The 21,997-nt window shown below is 39.9% G+C and overlaps 1 protein-coding gene across 4 annotated transcripts; it reads left to right on the plus strand.

Annotated features, from left to right (window-relative positions):
• Positions 1 to 2,225: 2,225 nt before the first annotated feature.
• Positions 2,226 to 14,152, plus strand: LOC141400783 (carbonic anhydrase-like). 4 transcript variants are annotated; one of them, XM_073980280.1, is made up of 4 exons: positions 2,226 to 2,340; positions 12,763 to 13,169; positions 13,448 to 13,681; positions 13,749 to 14,152. In XM_073980280.1, the coding sequence occupies exons 2-4, from the start codon at positions 12,846 to 12,848 to the stop codon at positions 13,983 to 13,985; spliced, it is 795 nt and encodes a 264-aa protein (XP_073836381.1). In that variant the 5' UTR covers positions 2,226 to 2,340; positions 12,763 to 12,845; the 3' UTR covers positions 13,986 to 14,152. The 4 variants fall into 4 exon arrangements, with proteins under 4 accessions (XP_073836381.1, XP_073836380.1, XP_073836378.1 ...); XM_073980279.1 differs by lacking the exon at positions 2,226 to 2,340 and adding an exon at positions 3,090 to 3,117; XM_073980277.1 differs by lacking the exon at positions 2,226 to 2,340 and adding an exon at positions 12,595 to 12,675.
• The last annotated feature ends 7,845 nt before the right edge of the window (positions 14,153 to 21,997 follow it).

Consider the following 21,997-nt stretch of genomic DNA (forward strand, 5'->3'; position numbering starts at 1 on the left):
GGAGGTATCCGGTTTGTCTATTTTTGAGATTAACGAGACATCAAATACTCGGACTGGTTGTGGTTTGTATGTGGATCTGGACTCAGAACATTTTAAGTCCGAAAGTTACAAGCAGTTGTTAGCAAAAGTTGAGAGAACTCGGGATACAATGCCGGACTTAAAGATAGTGGACGGGTATTTATATAGGCGTATGGAACATGCCACGGGTGAACAGGTACAAGACGATATGGCATGGAAGTTGTGGATACCTCTGGAGCTAGTTCCTGAGGTATTAGAACGCGCTCATAATGACCCGTTGGCTTCTCATGGGGGAATTAACAAAACATTGCACGCTCTCAGGAAGTTTTACTTCTGGCCGAACATGGTGGTGAACGTTAAAGAGTATGTCAACAACTGCGAGACTTGTAAGACAACTAAACATCCCAACCAGCCCCTTAGACCGCCAATGGGCGCAACATCAGAAACCCAACGTTTCTTTCAAAAGATATATGTCGACTTCTTGGGACCGTATCCCAGGTCGAAAGCAGGCAATGTAGGGATTTTTGTCGTCTTAGATCACTATTCAAAATATCCATTCCTCAAGCCCGTGAAAAAGTTCTCTTCAGAAATAGTAGTGGATTATCTTGAAAACGAACTCTTTCATACATATGGGGTACCTGAAACTCTCGTTTCAGATAACGGATCCCAATTCAGGTCTAACAATTTTAGTGCCTTCCTTAAGCGATACGGCGTTAAGCATTTTTTCACTGCTGTTCATTCACCCCAAGCCAATGCATCAGAACGGGTCAACCGATCGGTTCTGGCTGCGATCAAGTGTTATATTTCCCCCGACCAGAAAAATTGGGACTTACCGTTGAGTAGCATTGCTTGTGCCTTGAGATCCTCTTACCATTCCGCGATAGGAACATCACCATACTATCTTGTGTTTGGCCAGCACATGGTGACAAATGGTGCAACTAGGTATGTTGGAAGATAGAACCGTGCGATTTACGAAAAATGATTCTCTGGCCATAATGGGAAGTAGGGCAAAGGATTGTATGCAGAGGCAATTTGTAAGAAATCAGAGAACCTACAATTTGCGAGCCAAAGAGGTAACATATAATGTCGGTCAGGAGGTGTATCGCCGTAACTTCACCCAAAGCAATTTTACCAAAGGTTACAATCAAAAATTAGCCCCAAACTTTCTGAAATCTCGGGTACGAAAGAAGCTAGGAAATGCCACTTACGAGTTAGAAGACCTGCAAGGCAATTATATTGGAGTGTATCACGCGAAGGATATACGACAATGACCACTGCAAGCGGTATCAGCTTTGGTGGTAAAGGCGGTTGACCCCCAAAGTCTGATTTTGGCGGGGGGTGCTGAAGTGGCGCTTGCATTGGCAAATTATGTTCACAAGATTTCGCAATATTTTTATTTTTTTTTTCTCTTCTCAGATATTCAAATTCGAAATTGTAACCGACCTTAATTAAGCGACCTCTGCCGCTAAACTAGTTAATTGTAGGAAAATTTCCTTTTGGACCGTTGTCATTCTACCCTCATTTATCTTTGCGATTTTAGCAAATTTCATGGAAAGAAAATGTTAGCTATACGCCCTCATATGGCCTCGTTATACGTACGAGGAGAAAATCTCGTCCATTTGGTTACTTGCAAGTTGAACATTAAACATCAAGAATTTTAAGGAAGAAATCCTTTTAATTTCGCAAAGTGAAAATAGTCTTTGGTTATAAATTATATCAAACTTATTCCAAAACTTGAATTGTAAGCAACCATTTTGCCAATTGTAAGTAGAAACTCTTTCGACTTTTTTACTCGGAAAGGTGTATGCAATCTATCATATTTATTTCAATTTAGTTGCTTTGGAGATTTGTGAATATAATTGTTGAACGTGACCGGCCACCCTACAGGGGTTCTTCAAATAATTTTGATTTCCATTGCTTTATTGGAGAGACAAAATAGAGATATAATTTGCATTAGGTAAATGTTTATTCTTTGAATTACGATCAAAATTGTTCTCTCATTTAATTATTTATTAATTCTGTTAGGTCGAACAGCAATTGGTTTCTGTGAGAGCACGGCTTCTTGTGCATGATCGTAAGGCACCAAACCAAGGGCTGAACAATGCACAGAATTCAGTTGACTAATAACACTCTGTCTGTCCGCTGAGTGACGTAAAACCGTTGACAATGTGATGGAAAGAAGAATATGTAAAATTTGCTTGGTTCGAGAAGAAAAAATATCAACTTGCTAAATATCCACCTCGCTGGTTTAAATTATAATCTGTTCACATTGATCTTTTTGATGGTGCCCAAAATCATTTTCACTTAATGTGATCTATTGAGGTAACGTGCATATAAGTAATTGCAGAAATTGTGACTAGAACGGAGTGAACAAGCCAGAATTGATCGAAGAGTTAAACAAACCGAAACCCAAAAATATTATGTACAAGCCTGAAATCTATTACTGTCATAATTCTCAGTGAAATTAATTTGCTTGCAACTACTACGATAAGTTTTATAAGTTCCTTGTATTATGTATTTATAAGTCATTCACGTTTCGACCATAAATCATAATTTTGAGTGCCATTTTCATTTCGGTTCAACCTAATATTCCTTCTGGTATCATAAAATAACGTTTCAAAAAAAAAAAAAAAAAAAAAAAGCAGAAATCAGACGAAGAATTTGTCTTACGGTTCGTTCTCATTGTACATAGCGTGAAGATCACCGAACACACAATCAAACACACATACATGCAGTTTTTAAAATAATGTTACATACATTCAATGATCGGTTTTTAAGCATCCTGTTAAATTGTGTTTTCGGTCATGTTCCCGCTCAATGTTACTTAGCATATCAGTGTGAACAACATACATACATGAATTTAAAATTTCAAATATGTTGCTAAAGTTTTGTTCTGGCAACATTCCTGTCTACTAAATTGCTGTGCTAAACTCTCTCAACATTCCCCACAGGCTACCACAACAAATAACCTGTCATCATCATTGAGCATGAAATTACATGTATTGATCACACATCAGCATCTCTTAATCTCTACTTATTGACAGCTCTGCCGACATCGCTTCGTGAAAGTACTTTCAGCGAGGGACTTCAGCAGCAACCGTAAGTCAACGACCTTATATTATTTACATTATTTTTTATGAAAAGAAAGTACAAAAAGGTGATCATGAAACATATGTTCTGTTATAACATTGAAAGTAACTTAATTTTTATGAAGCTTATCGAATGATGCAACTTCACTATAAACATATGGTTCTTGTTCATTATAAGAAATAAAAAAAAAGGGAAAAAAAAACAAATTTAATCGACACCTTTTTGATAATGCATGCTTAAGGGAAATGTTGACATATGAAGAACAAAATATTTGTTACAAAGAGTTCAGCACCGCGTACAAATCATATTTAAACATTAACTTTAATCTATCGACAGTTTCTTTTTATGGACCTAATAAGTCTAAAAATTTAATTTATCATCCATTAGCTTTAAGGCATGCTCATGAATACCTATTTATATATTCCATGATTTTTTTGTCATTTATAGCAAAGATTATATAGTCTCTGAGATTAGTTTTTTTCTAATGTTTTTAAGATCTAGATTAAGCGTCTTATTCGTAAGAAATTATGAAGGTTGTTGAATTTTTAGTTAATAAAAAAACAATGAATTTCGACTAAGCTTAACCACTTTATCTGTTTGTGCGCTCTTGTATGTAGACATGGGTAGGTTGTAGACAGATTTTGGGGTTGCAACGCCACGATCTGCATAGTAACCGGAAACAAAATGTTGCAACCTAGGTTGGGTGGGCTTCTGGGGCAACAAACCATCTCGTTGCCTGGCATCATTTGGCTTCTTTCCTGTTTCTGCCGTCATGTTGTATATTTCTCTAGCAACTTGTTGGTGTATTTTCATTTTCCTCTTATACTATCTTTACTCTTTGACTTCTGTTTCCTTTCGAAACTTGTATATCCTTAATTGGTTCAATAAAAAAAATGCACAGAAATCATTTATATTCCTTAGTGATCTGGTGGCAAGGGAGCCACGAAGTTATTCGAACCCCCCCTCCGACGAGCAACAAGGCCGAAATAAACAGTGCATTTTCTTCGTTAGTACTCCCAACAATATCAGCCACAGATTCTTATACGTTACATGCTACAAGTATGCTTCTAAAAATGATATTTATTAACTTTTGAAAATATAAAAACGCTTCTCTGTCGTTTCATTGAAAAATCAGTACTTCATTCATTATGATGGATTTAAAGACTTAAGGCGACCGGCTTACTTGCTCCGCTTCATTTCTAATAAAAGAATAAAATTGAAGGGGAAACCTAGTTCGAATTTGTTCCGGCCGTTCTATATTCTCTTATCAGAAATGACTTAAGCAAGAATGCAATGTATCGATGCCTTACTTACATAGGTAACTGGAACCGTAAGACTTCTTAGCTTTAAGTAGCCTTCCATCAATAAGACGGCAATATATGAGGCGCTCAGCGCCAAAACGGCCTAACCCACAATGAAATGGTTCTGAGAAAAACGAAGTTAAATTTTTATATTTTTTTATTAATCATAAATACATATTAGTTGTGATATTTGTTTTAGGTTACTCATTAGGTGTTCGTTTACATACATAAAGACTGTTTTAAACAGTTAATAAAAAAACAAGGCTATAATCGGGACGGGGCCGACTATGTAATACCCTACACCACTACCTCTGTGCATAAGCTTTTCAGTGCTAAACATTTATTTTAGGGAATATTATCCGACTATCACCAAATTCAATATGCTTCTTCCTCTCTGGGACCTCCGCAGACCACAAAAATTTCGTGACGGCCGATAAAAATTGCGACATGTAGCTTAATTACAAAAAAAAAAAACAAGTAAAAAAGTATCAGTCGGCTTTGCTGACAGAGATATACCCTCAGCCTGTGTATATTGAAACAATTTTTTCACAAAAAACGCATGTATTTAGGGAGTTTTAAAAATTTTGGGCGTTTGAACTGACAAAAATGTTGATTAGGATTAAAGATCAAAAGTTTTGCGGAGGAGATACTAAAAAGAATGGATCTCCAGTCACTACATATGGTACCATAGGGTTTTTTTTTACAACTTCAGGGATGTTTGCTCAAGAAGTAAGGACTTGCCCCTGAAACAACTTTTACCATTGCAATTGAGGCAGCGAATGCAAGTTGCTTCAACAAAAATCAAAGTGATTCGAAAGCAGGTCTTGAAATGAACATGTATCCGAAATTTTGTGTGGGAGGTACCGGATGGAGTGGACAAATATAATCCATATTTGAACCTGATCTATATCTGGTTGATATATTAGGATGAGTAATGTATGGTCCAATTCGGCCACTATCTTCAAGAGTTATCGTACGCACAAATTTTCCGAACATTTTTGAACTTTTGTGGGGGAGGAACCTGAAGGAGTGGACCGATATGGCTTATCTTCGAACTTAAACTATGTTTGGACAAAATATTACTAAGGGCATACTTTGGACCAAATCGGCAGACCTGTTCGAGAGTTATTTTGCCCTCCAACCTCCTAACACGGTGTCATAGGGGGTTTTTTTTGCAACTTTCAGGTTATTTTCTCAGGAAGTATGGACTTGCCCCTGATGAAACTTATACCGTCGTATCGAGGGCAGTGAATACAAGTTGCTAAAGCAAAAATCAAAGCGATTCGAGAGATGGTCCTAAACTGAACTTTTTCAAATTTTTGTGTGGGAGGTACCCGACGGAGTGGACCGATTGAGTCCATATTAAAACCTGATCTAAGTCTGGTACACGCTCCACGATGGGCAAAGTATGGACCAATTCGGTTGCTCCCTTCAAGAGTTATCGTGCGCACAAATTTTCCGAACATTTTCGAACTTTTGTGGGGGAGGTACCGGAAGGAGTGGACCGATATAGCTCATCTTCGAACTTAAACTAAGTTTGGGCAAAATATTACGAAAGCCAAAATTTGAACCGAATCGGTTCATCCGTTCAAGAGTTATCGTGCGCTCCAGCCAGACAGACGGACGGACATTGCTCAATCGACTCGAAATTGTCTGAAACACATTTCGTCCAAACATACTTGGGGTCTAAAACCATTATTTCGATGAGGAACATTTCGCCCGTATGAAAGTGTATATACCCTCGTTAGCATAAATGCTGAGGGTATAAAAATGGAAAATTGGATGCATTACGGACTATTGTGATATCTCCCTTGTTTGACCACCTTCACCAACCTACGAGTTTGCAGCAATGTAAAGGCGATGTTTTCTTCTTACATTCATAGGCTTTGCCGTTGGAATACCCTACTAGAAGCCGAAATATTCGCAAAAGAATACAACATTGAATTTTTCTCCAGATGAATTTTTGTCCATTCCGACCGCTGCATATTATCCGACCATCACCAATCGACTATAGCGTGATTAAAAAAAATGGAAAAATGGAATTCTTTACCGACTTTTTCGATATCTTCATTTTTTGACCACATACGCCAACCTAGAACTTTTCTCAAGGAGAACTTTTCTTCTTCCATTGACGAGCTTTCCTTTTGGCATACCCAACTGGAAGCGGAGATATTCGCATATAAATAAAACTTTGAATTTTCTCCAAATAAGTTTTTTGCCCATTCCGACCTCTAAATATTATCCGAGCATCACCAAAATCAATAGGCTTCTTCCCCTCCGTGATTACAAGGTTTAGATGGACAGACGGACGGACGGACGGACAGACGGACGGGCACATATAGAGAGATCGACTCAGCTCGTCGAGACAATCATTTTGGTATATATAAGTACGACCATTATTTCGATGCGTTACAAACTTTTTGGCCAAAAACCAACTTATAATACCCTCCCCAGGAAAGTGGCTGCTTCGATGGGATTTAACCACAGATCCACTGGAGTTAGATGAGTAGGTTTGTTTTGTGACGTGCGGGCCCATGCTTGCACGGCGCGATCGATTTCGTCCCAATAAGAATTTAGGCGACTGCAATATCCCGAGCGTTGTTGAGCCAAAACTACTCTAGTTTGTCGTGGCAGCTGACGCAACTCAGCTGTGATAGATGGGGGATGTAATCCGAGGACTTTATTCACACTATATTTGCTTATGGCCTTAGCAACTGCATCCGTGTGAATACTATTTAAACCTGCTTGATATGATTGTTGATCTAGGGGTCCTCTCCTATATTGTTGGACCTCCCTCTCTAGAGCATGAATATCCTTCATGATCTGCCTAGCCAGCAGATGGTGATTGGAATGTCTCACACGGTAACATCCAAGCAGGTACTGCAACGAAAGCATCTCATTGTGTTGCTTTACTGGAAGAATCTTTGCCTCCTCATGTAGATGGTCCACTGAAGATTTGAGGAGGCACCCTGTTGCTGTTCGCAGGGCGGCATTCTGGCAGGTTTGAATCTTTTTAAAGTTCGTATCACATAATCCCGGGAACCAAACTGGAGCCGCGAAGCTTACCACAGACCGACCTATTGCGTTATATGTAGTCAACAATGTTTCTTTATTTGCACCCCAAGTGCTGCCGGCTAGGGACTTGAGGACCTTGTTCCTACTTTTCAGTTTGTCGCAGATAGCTGTGGCGTGCGCGCACGACTTGAAAGTAGTGTCGAATGTGGCCCCCAAAATTTTGGGGCAGTTTGTGGTAGGAATTCTCTTCCAAACTGCGCTGTCCATGTGGTGAACAGAGTGCCTGTAGATTTTGTGGCGGAAATCTGCATATTCCTCGCGTGGAAAAGGTGGTAAGATCGGTTAAATAGGAGTTCAGTCTCTCACAGATGTCATCAGGGAAGGTACCTGACGCCAGGATCGTGCAATCATCCGATCTCGATGCCGTCTGGAGGGGGCGGAATACAGGAGAGGTAGAGGTTAAACAGGAGATATCACCCCACCTTGGGGAACTCCCTGTTTCACTCTACGGGGTTTGGACTTCTTGTTCCTGAATTCCACGTACGACTGGCGTCCACACATATAGTTGAATTTCGAACGTTTCAAGCTAGGCCGGAGGTTTGTCTGCTCAATGTCCTCATACAGCGTGGAGTGCCTGACTGTATCAAAGGCTTTTGATAAGTCAAGCGCCACCATCACTGTTCTATCACACGGCTGTCTCTAGTTGAGTCCTTGACAAATATGTATATGTGGAGATGGCATGCAGCGCTGTTGTCGTGCTGTGCTGCTTACGGAATCCATGCTGATGATCAGCAACTTAATAGCTATTCGTGATACTGGGGAGGACTAAGGCCTCAAGGGTCTTTGCTACGGGCGACAAAAGCACTTTTGCTGGCATTCTTGCCTGGCTTCCGTAGCGGGACCACCCTGCCCATTTTCCAGATTTCGGGAACAATGAGGGTGGCTAGCTACAACTTGAGAACTATACCCAGCAAAAATCCTCATTACAAACATCCTTTCCCACCCATTATTTTAACAAGGGCATGTCGCGCGAAATATCTGGTTATTTTGTAACCACTGAAATAAGTAGTCAGAATCTACTCACTATCTACTTATTTCAGTGGTTACCATCTACCTATTTCAGTGGTTACAAAATAACCAGATAATTCGCGCGACATGCCCTTGTTAAAATAATGGGTGGGAAAGGATGTTTGTAATGAGGATTTTTGCTGGGTAGTGAGATACTCCACTCCAGGCTCATCCAGCTGCTTCAACATTACCATGGAGATTCCATCCGGGCATAACGCTTGACAAATATATGTGGTAATGGTGTGCAGCGCTGTTGTCGTGCTGCTTACGGAATCCATGCTGATGATCAGCAACTTGATAGCTATTCCTGATACTGGGGAGGACTAAGGCCTCAAGGTGCTTTGCTACGGGCGACAAAAGGGAAATCGGCCTGTACGATTTACTTTTGCTGGCATCCTTGCCTGGCTTCCGTAGCGGGACCACCCTGCCAATTTTCCAGATTTCGGGAACAATGAGTTTGGCTAGCTACAAGTTGAGAACTTTAGTGACATACTCCACTCCCGGCTCATCCAGCTGCTTCAGAATTACAATGGAGATTTCATCAGGGCACAACGCTTTGGATGATTTAGCGTTCCTGATGGCATACGCAACATCATCCATTGTAAACTGTGGTGGTTCATCCTCGGCAGGAAGAGATCTAATGCGACATAATACTCTTCTCTTCGCCCCGTTAATCTCGGGGTGCTCGACAAACTGTCGATTGAAATAACTTGCGCACCTCTTCGGGTCTGTCAACGTAACGTCGCCAAATGTGACTGAGGTCCTATCTTCCATCCTTTCGGGCTGCGAGAGTGACATAACCGTTGTCCACAAGTCAATTATACCGGCTCCAATGTTGCAACTCTTCAGATGATTTAACCACTTGTTCCGCGTATATTCGCCTACTAGCCTGTTAACGTCCAGTGTCAGCTCCCTGACTCTGGGGTCATTGAGGTTGGCTTGACGAAGCTTATCACGCTCATTTGCTAATCCCGTCGCCTCTGCACGGAAGTTTGGTCTTACTTCGGGTATTCGACCAGCAGGGATATGGCGAGCGGCTGCAGCAGTGATGATGTCTCGGAACGTCCTTTCCGCTACCCGAACATCAGAAGGATTGGGCAGTTTTCTGAAACGATGATTGGTGAACTCTCTGAAACTCGGCCAATCAGCTTTCCTTTGATTGACGAACGTGCGGCGTTCAGAGGTGATGACATCGGATGGCAAAGGAATTGAGTGGATTTCGTAAATGTAATCCAAGCATTAGCGGGGAGCTTTTGCGATTATTGGCATTTGAGATTGTCAAAGTACAGGGTGTTCAGTAAAAAAATGTAGCTAAAATCCAGAAAATACCGAAAATCGGAAGGAAACGTTATATGGGGGTTATACCAAAAACATGAAGCTGTTATGTTAATAATTTTAAGCGGAGACCACTTGGAACCTCAAAAGTCAAACTATGGGTAGTTGAGTCAAAATGTAGCTAAAATCCTCAAAATAACGCAAAACGGTAGGTACCCTTATATATGGGGGCCATACGAAAACATGGGCCGCTATTGCCTGGCGAGCTGGGCCGCACCGAACGATAACTCTCGAACGTATCAACCAATTCCGTCAAAAATTTGTCCAAACTTAGTTCAAGTTCGATTAGTTCATGTTCGCTAAAATGGTGCGCACGATATCAATTCGGTACAAACTTTGCACATAGCAATATGAGTCATTTTAGTTGGTGCCAGCAAAGTTTTGGTTCATTATAACCGAGAATATGGACTTGGCCCCCAAAAAAAATTTACCGTCATAATAGGGGCCGCGAGATTCCATCGGAAATACTAAAGTTAATAGAGGGAGATAACATTAATATCCTGAACAAGCTATTCAACTACATATATGAGACCGGAGAATACCCAAATGATTGGCTGAGATCAACGTTTATAACGATCCCAAAGAAAAACCAACCGAAACACTGCAGTGACTATAGGCTTATCAGCTTAATGAGCCATGCTTTGAAGATTTTTCTAAAAATAATTCATGGGCGAAAATATGAGAAGTGTGAGAAAGTTATGGGTGCATCCCAATTTGGTTTTAAAGAAGGCATGGGAACACGCGAAGCTCTTTCATCCCTACAAATCCTAGTCCAAAAATGCAAAACTGTTCAAAAAGATGTATACATATGCTTTATCGATTACGAGAAGGCTTTTGACACAGTACAACATGATAAATTGATAGAGGTTCTAACGTCCATTGGTATTGGACAGAATGAAATTCGATGCATAAAAAGCTTGTATTGGCACCAGACTGCACATGTGGATGTAAATGGAGAATGTACAGAAGACATAGTAATATCTAAAGGTGTGAGACAAGGATGCATATTATCCCCCCTATTGTTCAATGTCTACTCCGAAAGAATATTCCAAGAATCAATCAACGATATCAAAAAAGGAATTCTTATAAATGGTACTTTTCTCAACAATATTAGATATGCAGACGACACAACCATACTAGCTGATAGCTTTGCAGGACTCCAATACCTACTATATAGACTGGCAGCACACAGTGAAAGCTATGGTTTAAAGATAAACATTAGAAAGACTAAGTATATGGTTATTTCCAAAGAGAGTATGGGCAATCAAACGCCTTTAAAAATAAAAAATACCGACGTGGAAAGAGTACATAGTTTTAAATACCTTGGTGCCACAATAAATGACAAGTGGAGCATTTCAAACGAAATAAGAAGCAGAATTGAAATGGCGAGAGAAGCTTTCATAAAATACAAGAAAATTTTTGTGAGTCATGATATCAATATAAAGTCAAAATTAAGATATCTGAAAACATATGTATGGTCAGTTTTGCTATATGGAGTCGAAATGTGGACCCTGAAGGCAGCCGACATGAAGAAGCTTGAAGCTTTCGAGTTTTGGACCTACAGACGAATTCTAAAAATACCATGGACCAAGTTTGTAACGAACAATGAAGTGCTGCAAAGAATACATCAAGAAAAAGAGCTTATACGTACAATAAAGAAACGAAAAACTGCATATCTTGGACACATCATGCGAAACAACAAATACAAACTACTCCAAAACATTATCCGATGAAAAATAGAGGGAAGACAGTCCAGGGGAAGAAAAGAGAAATCTTGGATAAATAATATTCAGGAATGGACCGGTATAAATGATGTTGCAACTCTACTCAGCGAGTGCAGAAATCGACAATCTTTTGCTGAAATAATCAACAACTTATAAACACATATATGTACCGAATATACTGTAATACATTTTATGTAACTGCATTGATCACCATAAATTCGTAAAACGAATAGGCAAATAAAGAAGAAGAAGGGGCCGCGAGCACAATATACTGCGACCCAGGACAGGTCTATAAGTTCGACTTTTGCAAAAGAAGGAAGTTTAGTGTAGGGTACCTGAAGGAGTGGACCAGTATTGTCCATATTCGAACCTGAAATATGTCTGGAATTTTTTCCACGCATTTTTACAATTTACATTTTTTTCGGGGGGCAAGTCCATACTCTCTCTCTCGAGCTAATGGACCAGTCTTGGATCGCAGATGTTGTGCTCGAGGCCCCTATTATGACGGCAAATTTTTTTCGGGGGGCAAGTCCATATTTTCGGTTATAATGGACCAAAACTCGACAGCACCAACTAAAATGACTCATGGACACTATGACTTACGATTTGGCAACAACATTCTGAAAAACCCTAAATACATTATGTTTGAGGAAAAAATTCCGATTGTGTAGCCGGTATTCGATCTGTCCATAGTTGAAAGTCTCAGTTCACACGGGTTGGGGGTATATCTATGTCGGCAAAGCCGACTGATACTTCTTTACGCTTTGGCAAGTTTTTATCATTTGTATGGGTGGAAACATGGTACATCTTAGCTCATTACCTTTACCAGGTGATACCACGAGGAGACCAGTGTCCACAAGTTCTGAACTACCATCCCTACGTCACACCAATGCGATTACAAATATGTATATTTAATTCATTTGGAATTACGATACCAGAGGCTATTTGTACACAAACTTGTTTATTACTGTGTCCCCTGTGACAAGTGCTTTAATGGCAATGGCGATTCTGAAAAATGCCCTCAAATTTCAATTGCATTTCAAATTGCCCAGGTCAAACAGGAATAATGATGATGTTTGTAGGGACAATTTGTATAATTCTTTTGTTTTCATTTATAGATTTTGGTAAGAAATAGAAACAGTTTATTATAGAAAACTTTTCAGCCTTTACAACAAACGAATTTTTAAAAAAGGACTTTTACTAATTTTCAGTTTTCCCATCAGATGCAATTTGCCGAGGAAAATACAACATCCCATTGAATTCTTCAAAATTGCTAGCTGTCGAAAAAAGAAACATGCGTGATTTGGAATACAAAGGTGTAACTCAGGATCCACTTCGTGCTAAAATCAAAAATACTGGAGAAACATTGGTCATTACTTTAATCTATGAACCCAATAAGATACCCACCATATCAAAGGGACCATTGGAAAATGAGGTGTATCGTTTTGAATTTATGTACTTTCATTGGTTGAATGGAACAACAATGGGTGAAGAAATGCATGGACCACAAATGTTGCCAGCAGAACTCCACATGGTATTCGTAAATAGCAGATATGCAAATTATGACGAGGCTTCATTGAGAAACTTTGGAGTGGTAATTACCGCATATAAACATGAGGTAAGTATGTATGTATGTAAATTTCACGTTTAAAAATTCTTGTACTACAATAAGAATTAATGTTCAATAATAATATTTGGAACTTTTATCAATCTAAAATTTGAATAAATGTAAGTGTATGCATTTTTTAGAAAATTCTCTTTTGGACATTACGACATGTTTATTGGTACAGATATTCTTGCTAAATTAAGATAATTATTAAGATAATTTTTTGATAAATAATACTTATGTCGAAATAAACTTTCTTTTACCATTCGTATCATTCCAAATATTTTCAGGTGACTTTATTAAATTTACCGGGTATTATTTACGAGATATTTACTGATATTCCTAAACCTAACGATGAATTTAAATCAAATAATTATGGAGTACTACCTTTATATTGGTTCGCCCAGCGGCCGCCTACCTATAAATTATATCTGGGACATTCCGTATACCCGCATAGCAAATCCTGCTCTCATACGGTAATTTGGATTGAATATGATTATCGAATACCCATTGACCCAAGCGATGTAATATAAAAATTGTTTTCTCTCTTTGAATAATTATTAATTATAATTCATTGTATTCTTTGTGCAGCTTAAATATTTTCCAATCCTCAAGTCTACGAATGGTGTTCCTTTAATGAATAAAATAGTTCGCTATATTCCACCAAACACGACAATTTACGAAGCCATAGATCGTGATGAATACAAGGAAAATGGTTGGATTGCAGAACAATTTGAGGGCTTAGGAATTGTGATGGACACATCAGGACGTTTAGAGTGTGGATTTCTCACTTGGCTGGTGTTAATTATATGGCATGTTGTTTATTGAAATCTGAGTCATATTTTGAATTAAGGCAGTGCATAAATATATTTGTTTATAAAGTAACAAGGAAAAAATAGGTAAAAAAACTTTTTAAGTTAAACGGTTTTATGTTAAATATACATTGCAATGTTTAAGATAAATGTACTAAAAACTAAAAAATAATAAAATAGATACAGTCGTGGGAATTATAAACATATGCATAGACTAGACTAAAATAAAACCGTGGGGCACGTCAATTGTCTACAATCGTTGATCAAAATGTTTGTATTGTAATGTTACACTATAATAAGGCAGTTGTTCAACCGACAGCGATGGACGTGTGATAAGTAGGGATAGAATGTGCAAACAAGCTAGCAAGCTCGATTATAAGCGAGTTTTAGGGTTTCATAGTGGTGAGCGAGTAATAATTTGTCGATTAAAGACAAACTACGAGCAGTAAAACGATTCCTCGCCAGCCAGCAGTGTGAATGACCAACGATAAACTAGTTGAAACATCTCTTTTATTTACATGGAGTGTATAACTATTGGAATTTCCATGAGCAAGAAAATAGTAAGTAATTTCCTCACCGTCTGCGGGCCAACTGCCTAACGACGAATTAAACGATTCTTCTATTGCACATTTAGTCGATAATTTGTAGACAATTGACGTGCCCCACGGTTTTATTTTAGTCTAGTCTATGCATATGTTTATAATTCCCACGACTGTATCTATTTTATTATTTTTTGGTTTTTAGTACATTTATCTTAAACATTGCAATGTATATTTAACATAAAACCGTTTAACTTAAAAAGTTTTTTTACCTATTTTTATTTTCTAGTTTTTAGTTTTTATTTCGCATTCTGTTTAATTCATTTAGTGCTTCACTATTGCAAGGCTTCTTGCCCGTTAGTTTATTGCAGTCCAACTCCTCTATACGTAGTCCCTGCAAAGATCTTACTCTACTAAGAGCCACGTAGGCTTAACCTTCTTCAAACAGTTTCGCACCTAAGTATACGACTGCGTGATCCACAGTGCTGCCCTGCATTTTATGTATTGTAGAAGCCCATGATAGTATTAAAGGCAACATTCTCCTTTCAGCCGTCCTGTAATTGTACTTAGCTGGAAACTGTATGGCTTTTGTGTGTATAAGATGTACTGTATAGTGCACTGTATTCTTCTTGTCAAGCCCTTTTATTTGATACCCATATTGGTGGGATTGATAAAAAAAATTGTTATCAGCCATTTGGTAGCGGCGGCCATCTTAGATTTCAATTTTGCATAGTAAATTATATTCTACTTGTTGAGACCTTTCATTTGATACCCATGTTGATGGGATTGATAAAACCTCAGTTATCCGCCATTTTGTAGAGGCCGCCATCTTGGATTTTAATTTTATATAGTATATTGTATTCTACTGGTTGAGCACTTTCATTTGATACCCATGTTGATGGGATTGATAAAACCTACGTTATCCGCCATTTTGTAGCGGCCGCCATCCTGGATTTAAATTTTTTATAGTATATTGTATTCTGCTTGTTGAGCCCTTTCATTTGATACCCATATTGATGGGATTGATAAAACCTACGTTATCCGCCATTTTGTAGCGGCCGCCATCTTGGATTTCAATTTTTTATAGTATATTGTATTCTGCTTGATGAGCCCTTTCATTTGATACCCATATTGATGGGATTGATAAAACCTACGTTATCCGCCATTTTGTAGCGGCGGTCATCTTGAATTTATAATGATAATGAATAAACATAATTGTATTGTCACCAAAATCCAAAGTGTATACAAAATTTCAGATGAATCGGTTGACAGGAAGAGGGTGAAATTTGAATTACTAAATTTGACCCAAGAATAAATAATAAAACAAACGGGGTGAGCTAAATAAAACAATTTAAAAAAGACAGAGATATACCCTCAGCCTGTATAAATTGAAACACTTTTTTTCCAAAAGAAAAACTTATGTATTTAGGAGGTTTTCAAAGTTATGGGCGTACGACAAAAATGTGGATTAGGAATAAAGTTCAAAAGTGTTGCCAGGAAGCATGGACTTGTCCACGGGAAACATAATATCGCTGTAAACAGGACCACAACGAACAGCATCGCTATACATTTCCAAAGGATCTTTAAACAGACCTGTTCAAGAGATATCGTGCTTACCATTTTAGTGACATTTTTAAATATTGGGAGGAACTACCGAAAGTTGGGAACCGGTATTGGTCATCTTCGAACTGAAACTACATTTCGACTAAATATGGCGAAGGCCAAATTTTGAACCAAATCGGTTGATCAGTTAGAGTTTTCGTGCTCTACGTGCCCACTACATATGGTGACTAGGGTTATGACTTTTTGACATTTTTTCTCAAAAATGATTTCCTGCAGGGAGAATGAATGAGGTTTTGCCTATTAATGCCTAAAATAACATTCATTTCATTTTATTATAAAAATAGATTCCGCACAAACAACTTTGAAATTTTTAGTGATGGGAAATAGGTAAATACCCAAATGGTAAATACCCATTAAAATGGGTAAATTGGGTAGAGATGGGTATATACTCGGATATTTACCCAAAATGTGGGTATAAACTACAGAAACTAAAATCATGAAATTAGATGCGAAAACGCAGTGTTTTACCAAATTTTAAATGATTATGAATAAAATTATCGGTTCTATGATACGGGGCCCATAGAAGTGTACCTACCGATTTTCGGTATTTTGAAGGTTGTGGTTTCAATATTCCACCAAAACTGAAATGTGGTATTTAGTCTTTATTGGGGTATTCAACTTTCCAATCTAAATTTGTCGGTATAGTCCACGACCCATATAACGGTGCCTCCGGATTTTCGGTATTTTGGAGATTTAAGCTAAATTTGTAGACAGAACTACCTGTTATTTGACATTTGAGGCCCAAAACTTACTTACTTACTTAGCTGACCCATTACTGAACATTTGTTCCATAGGCCGAACTAAGAAAAGATCTCCATTTCTCTCTATTTGTTGCTTCGCACTCTGGAATACCGCGCCTTTTCATCTCGTCATCCACTTGTTTGCGCCATCTATTCCTTGGCCTGCCAATTCTGCGTGCACCGCCAAGCGGTCCTTATTTATACGCCTTCTTAGCGGGTTCATCATCGCTCATTCTTATGATATGGCCTAGCCAATGCAATCGCTGCATCTCGACACGTTTAACAATATTGATGTCGTTGTATAGCAGATTGGTCCGTAGATCTTTTGAAGAATTTTTCTCTCAAACACACCAAACACTGCCATGTCTGCTTGCGCAAGTACCCAGGCTTCGGAGCCATACATCAGCACGGGTAGTATCAGTGTTTTGTAGAGCGTTATTTTTTGTTTGACGAGATGTGGCTTTGTTTTTAAACTGCCTACTTAAACCAAAGTAGCATCTGTTGGCCAATACAATTTTTCTTTTTATTTCACAACTGATGTCGTTTGTTGTGTTTACGGAGGTGCCGAGGTAGACGAAGTCTTTTACTACCTTATAGGAACCAACTTCCACAGTCGGTCCGAGCTCAATTGACGCATTGCGCGTCGACACCATCAGCTTGGTCTTCTCGCCGTTTACCGCCAGACCAATTTAGCAGATTCACCTTCGACCTTCATAAAGGTATCGGTTACTTCTTTTACTGATCGGCCCATGATGTCTATATCATCAGCATAAGCAAGTAACATGTGACTATTGGTGTAGATTGTGCCACTTCTTTTGACGTTGGCCTCTCGCACGAAAGGCTGTCTCCTTGTCTGAAACCTCTTTTGGTACCAAACTCTTCGGAGAGGTTCTTTCCTATTTTAACTGAGGACCTCGTGTCAGTTAAAGTCATTTCACAAAGCCGGATGAGCTTTGCGGGGATACCAAATTCAGACATGGCTTGGAATACCTTTGAACGCGAAGGCTGCTTTATAATCGATAATGGTGGACTTGCCAGGTCTAAAGCCGCATTGGTATGGTCCAATTATCTCGTTGACCATAGGCTTTAGTCGTTCGCACAATATCCCTGACACGATCTTGTAGGCAATAAGGAGTAGACTTATGCCCCTATAGTTAGAGCATACAGTCTTATCTCCCTTCTTGTGGACGGGGCACAGGATACTCAGGTTCCAATCGTTGGGTACTCGTTCTTCCTGCCACATGGTGCTAACTGGCTGATGAATACACCTTATCAGCGTGTCGCCTACGGTTTTGAACAGCTCGGCTGGTAAGCCATCGGCCCCTGCCGCCTTATTATTCTTCAGCCGATTTATTGCTGTCCTTTACTCATCTTGGCTGGGTGGTATACATTCAATACCATCTTCTGGGATTGGGACTGTGGTATCTTCGTCGTCTTCGCTGCTATTGGATACCAACAGATTTGAAAAATGTTCTTTCCATATCCTGAGTACACTATCTGCATCAGTTACCAAATTACCTTGCTGGTCTCTACAGGAGGATGTGCCTGTACCAAAGCCATCAGTTTGAAGCTTGACTCTTTGGTAGAATTTTCGGACTTCATTCTGTCTCCTGTACATCTCGATTTTTTCACACTCCCGCTTTTCCATCTCTCTCTTTTTCCTGCGGAAAAGACGTTTCTCCTCTCTCTTTTTCTCCCTGTATCTCGTGCGCTACGCGTTGCTACTGATTGTAAAGTAGCTCTATATGCCGCATTTTTCTCTTCGGTGGCAGCACGACACTCCTGATCATACCATGGATTCCTTGGTGGAGGTCTCTGGTATCCAAGTATGGATTTTGCGGCTGTTTGCATGGAGTGGGCAATGCTTTGCCATTGCGCTGATATGTTATCGGGATGAGGAGTGATTTGATTAAGCAATTGGGCTAGTTGAGTGGAATATGCTGTGGCTATCTGTTGTGATTGCAGCTTACCGATGTCTAACTTTCGTGTTGTGTCTGTTCGTACTTTGTTTGCTACGTTTAAGCGGGTGCGTACCTTTGCTGCAACAGGTAGTGGTCCGAATCAATGTTTGCGCCTCGGAACGATCGTACATCCAACACGCTCGATGAATGTCTTCCATCTATCACAACATGATCAATTTGATTACTTGTTCTTTGGTCTGGAGACAGCCAGGTGCCCTTATGTATATCGAGATGATTAAATCTGGTACTGCTAACTACCATGTTTTTTGCAGCTGCAAAGTTTATCAGCCTCATACCATTGTCAGATGTTTCACTGTGCAGACTGAATTTCCCGACTGTTGGGCCAAAGATATTCTCCTTTCCAATTTTGGCATTAAAATCGCCTAGAATGATTTTATTGTCATGGGCAGGGCAACGGTCATATGTTTCTTCTAAGCGCTCGTAAAATATATTAGAGTTGTGCCGAAGGAACTATATGGAACTATCTAGTTCACTTCGCAGTTCCAATGGCCCATATTTTTTCTTTGAACAAACTGCGTATACTTACTATCACACGTTATATTTTATGATGTTACTCATACGTTTTGGAACTAGTACAAGGAACTACGAACTGTATTACCCAACTCTAAAATATATCTTTGGTCTGTTCGTCCTTTTCTTCAGTGGGAGCATGAACGCAAATAAAGCTAATGTTGAAGAATTTTGCTTTTATTCGAATTTCAGCAAGTCTTTCATTCACTGGGGTGAAGCTGGATACCAGATGTTTTAGTCTCCGACTAACTACGAATCCGCAACCAAATTCATGCTTTACGTCATGGCAGCTATAATACAGTGCGTCACCTTTAGGTGTTGTTGTGTCGCCTTTCCCAATCCATCGTATTTCCTGTGTGGCAGTAATATCAGCCTTGTACTTTTCAAGTACATCTGCCAATGCGAAGACTGCACCTTCTCTATAAAGAGTGCGAACATTCCAGGTGTATTCTTTCGTTTTTTCATAGTAGACTGTTTTTTCTAGGGAAGGGTTACTAACCCGACGCCCAAACCCAAGTTTTTAACGTTCTTATGGGTGAACGCGCGGCACATGTTAGCTCACTACCTTTAACGGGTGTTAAAGGCAGTTCCCCAGGTGACACCACGGGGAGGTCAGTGTCCACTTTGGATGAAAGAGGGACCAAGATAAATCCTGGGCTTTGCCATTTTAAAACCGGTCAGGACCGTTGCTTGGTATCTTCCATCCCCTACGTCACCCGGGCGGCCTAGTATTTTGGCACCAAATAAATCCCAGGGTACCTTGGAGACACAACCACCATTGTCTCCCACCTCCTCCGAAGTGGACACTGACCTCCACGTGGTGTCACCTGGAGAACTGCCTTTAACACCCGTTAAAGGTAGTGAGCTAACTTGTGCCGCGCGTTCACCCATAAGAACGTTAAAAACTTGGGTTTGGGCGTCAGGTTAGTAACCCTCCCCTAGAAAAAAACAGCCTATTATGAAAAAAACGAAAGAAAAGAAAAACAAACCCCTCCAAAGTTGACGAACCCCGCAAACGTTTAAAGGACCAAGATCTGCTAATCTGCACATGGAATGTTCGCACTCTTTATAGAGAAGGTGCAGTTTACGCATTGGCAGATGTACTTGAAAAGTACAAGGCCGACATTACTGCCATACAGGAAATACGGTGGAACGGGAAAGGCGTCACAACAACACCTAAAGGTGACGCGCTGCCATGACACAAAGCATGAGTTTGGTTGTGGATTTGTAATTGGTCGGAGGTTAAAACATCTGGTCTCCAGCTTCACCCCAGTGAATGAAAGACTCGCTGCAATTCGATTAAAAGCAAAATTCTTCAACATCAGCTTTATTTGCGCTCATGCTCCCACTGAAGACAAGGACGAAAAGACCAAAGATATATTTTACGAGCGCTTAGAAGAAACATATGACCGTTGCCCTGCCCATGACATTGAAATCATTCTAGGCGATTTTAATGCCAAAATTGGAAAGGAGAATATCTATGGCCCAACAGTCGGCAAATTCAGTCTCCACAGTGAAACATCTGACAATGGTATGAGGCTGATAGACTTTGCAGCTGCAAAAAACATGGTAGTTAGCAGTACCAGATTTAATCATCTCGATATTCATAAGGGCACATGGCTGTCGCCAGATCAAAGACAAAAAATCAAATTGATCACGTTGTGATAGATGGAAGACATGCATGAAGCGTGTTGGATGTACGATCGTTCCGAGGTGCAAACATAGACTCGGACCACTAGCTTGTTGCAGCAAAGGTACGTACCAGATTAAACGTAGCAAAGAACGTGCGAATAGACACAACACGGAAGTTGGACATCCGTAAGCTGCAATCACAACAGATAGCCGCAGCATATACCACTCAACTGGCCCAACTGCTTAATCAAAGCTCTCCTCGTCCCGATAACATATCAGGACAATGGTAAAACATTGCCCACTCCATGCAAACAGCCGCAAAATCAGTACTTGTATACCAGAGACTTCCACCAAGGAATCCATGGTATGACCAGGAGTGTCGTGCTGCCACCGAAGAGAAAAATGCGGCATATAGGGCTACTTTACAATCAGTAGCTACGCGTAGCACACGAGAGAGGTATCGGGAGAAAAGGAGAGAGGAGAACCGTCTTTTCCGCAGGAAAAATAAAGAGATGAAAAGCGGGAGTGTGAACAAATCGAGACAGGACAGGAGACAGAATGAAGTGCTTAAATTCTACCAAAGAGTGAAACATCAAACTGATGTCTTTGGAACTGGCACATCCTCCTGTAGAGACCAGCATGGTAATCTGGTAACTTATACAGATAGTGTGCTAAGGATATGGAAAGAGCATTTTTCCAAACTCTTGGTATCCAATAGTAGCGAAGTCGACGAAGATACCACAGATCCAATCCCAGAAGATGGTATTGAATGTATACCACCCGGCCAAGATGAGGTAAAGTCAGCAATAAACCGGCTGAAGAATAATAAGGCAGCAGGGGCTGATGGCCTATCAGCCGAGCTGTTTAAACCCGGAGGCGACACGCTGATAAGGTGTATGCATCAGCTAGTTAGCTCCATCTTGCAGGAAGAACGCGTACCCGACGATTGTAACCTGAGCATCCTGTGTCCCGTCCATAAGAAAGGAGATAAGACTTTATGCT

The sequence above is a fragment of the Musca autumnalis genome, unplaced genomic scaffold, assembly GCF_047663935.1.
Source record: "Musca autumnalis isolate F117 unplaced genomic scaffold, ASM4766393v1 scaffold_4, whole genome shotgun sequence".
Lineage (NCBI taxonomy): Eukaryota > Metazoa > Arthropoda > Insecta > Diptera > Muscidae > Musca > Musca autumnalis.

What these genes read in the sequence shown, in the direction of transcription:
- LOC141400783 (XM_073980277.1), top strand. Translation starts at nt 12,618, where the DNA reads ATGATGATGTTTGTAGGGACAATTTGTATAATTCTTTTGTTTTCATTT. An exon ending in GTTTTCATTTATAGATTTTG is followed by an intron (nt 12,676 to 12,762) that starts GTAAGAAATAGA and finishes ACTAATTTTCAG; the next exon opens with TTTTCCCATCAGATGCAATT. An exon ending in TACCCATTGACCCAAGCGAT is followed by an intron (nt 13,682 to 13,748) that starts GTAATATAAAAA and finishes TTCTTTGTGCAG; the next exon opens with CTTAAATATTTTCCAATCCT.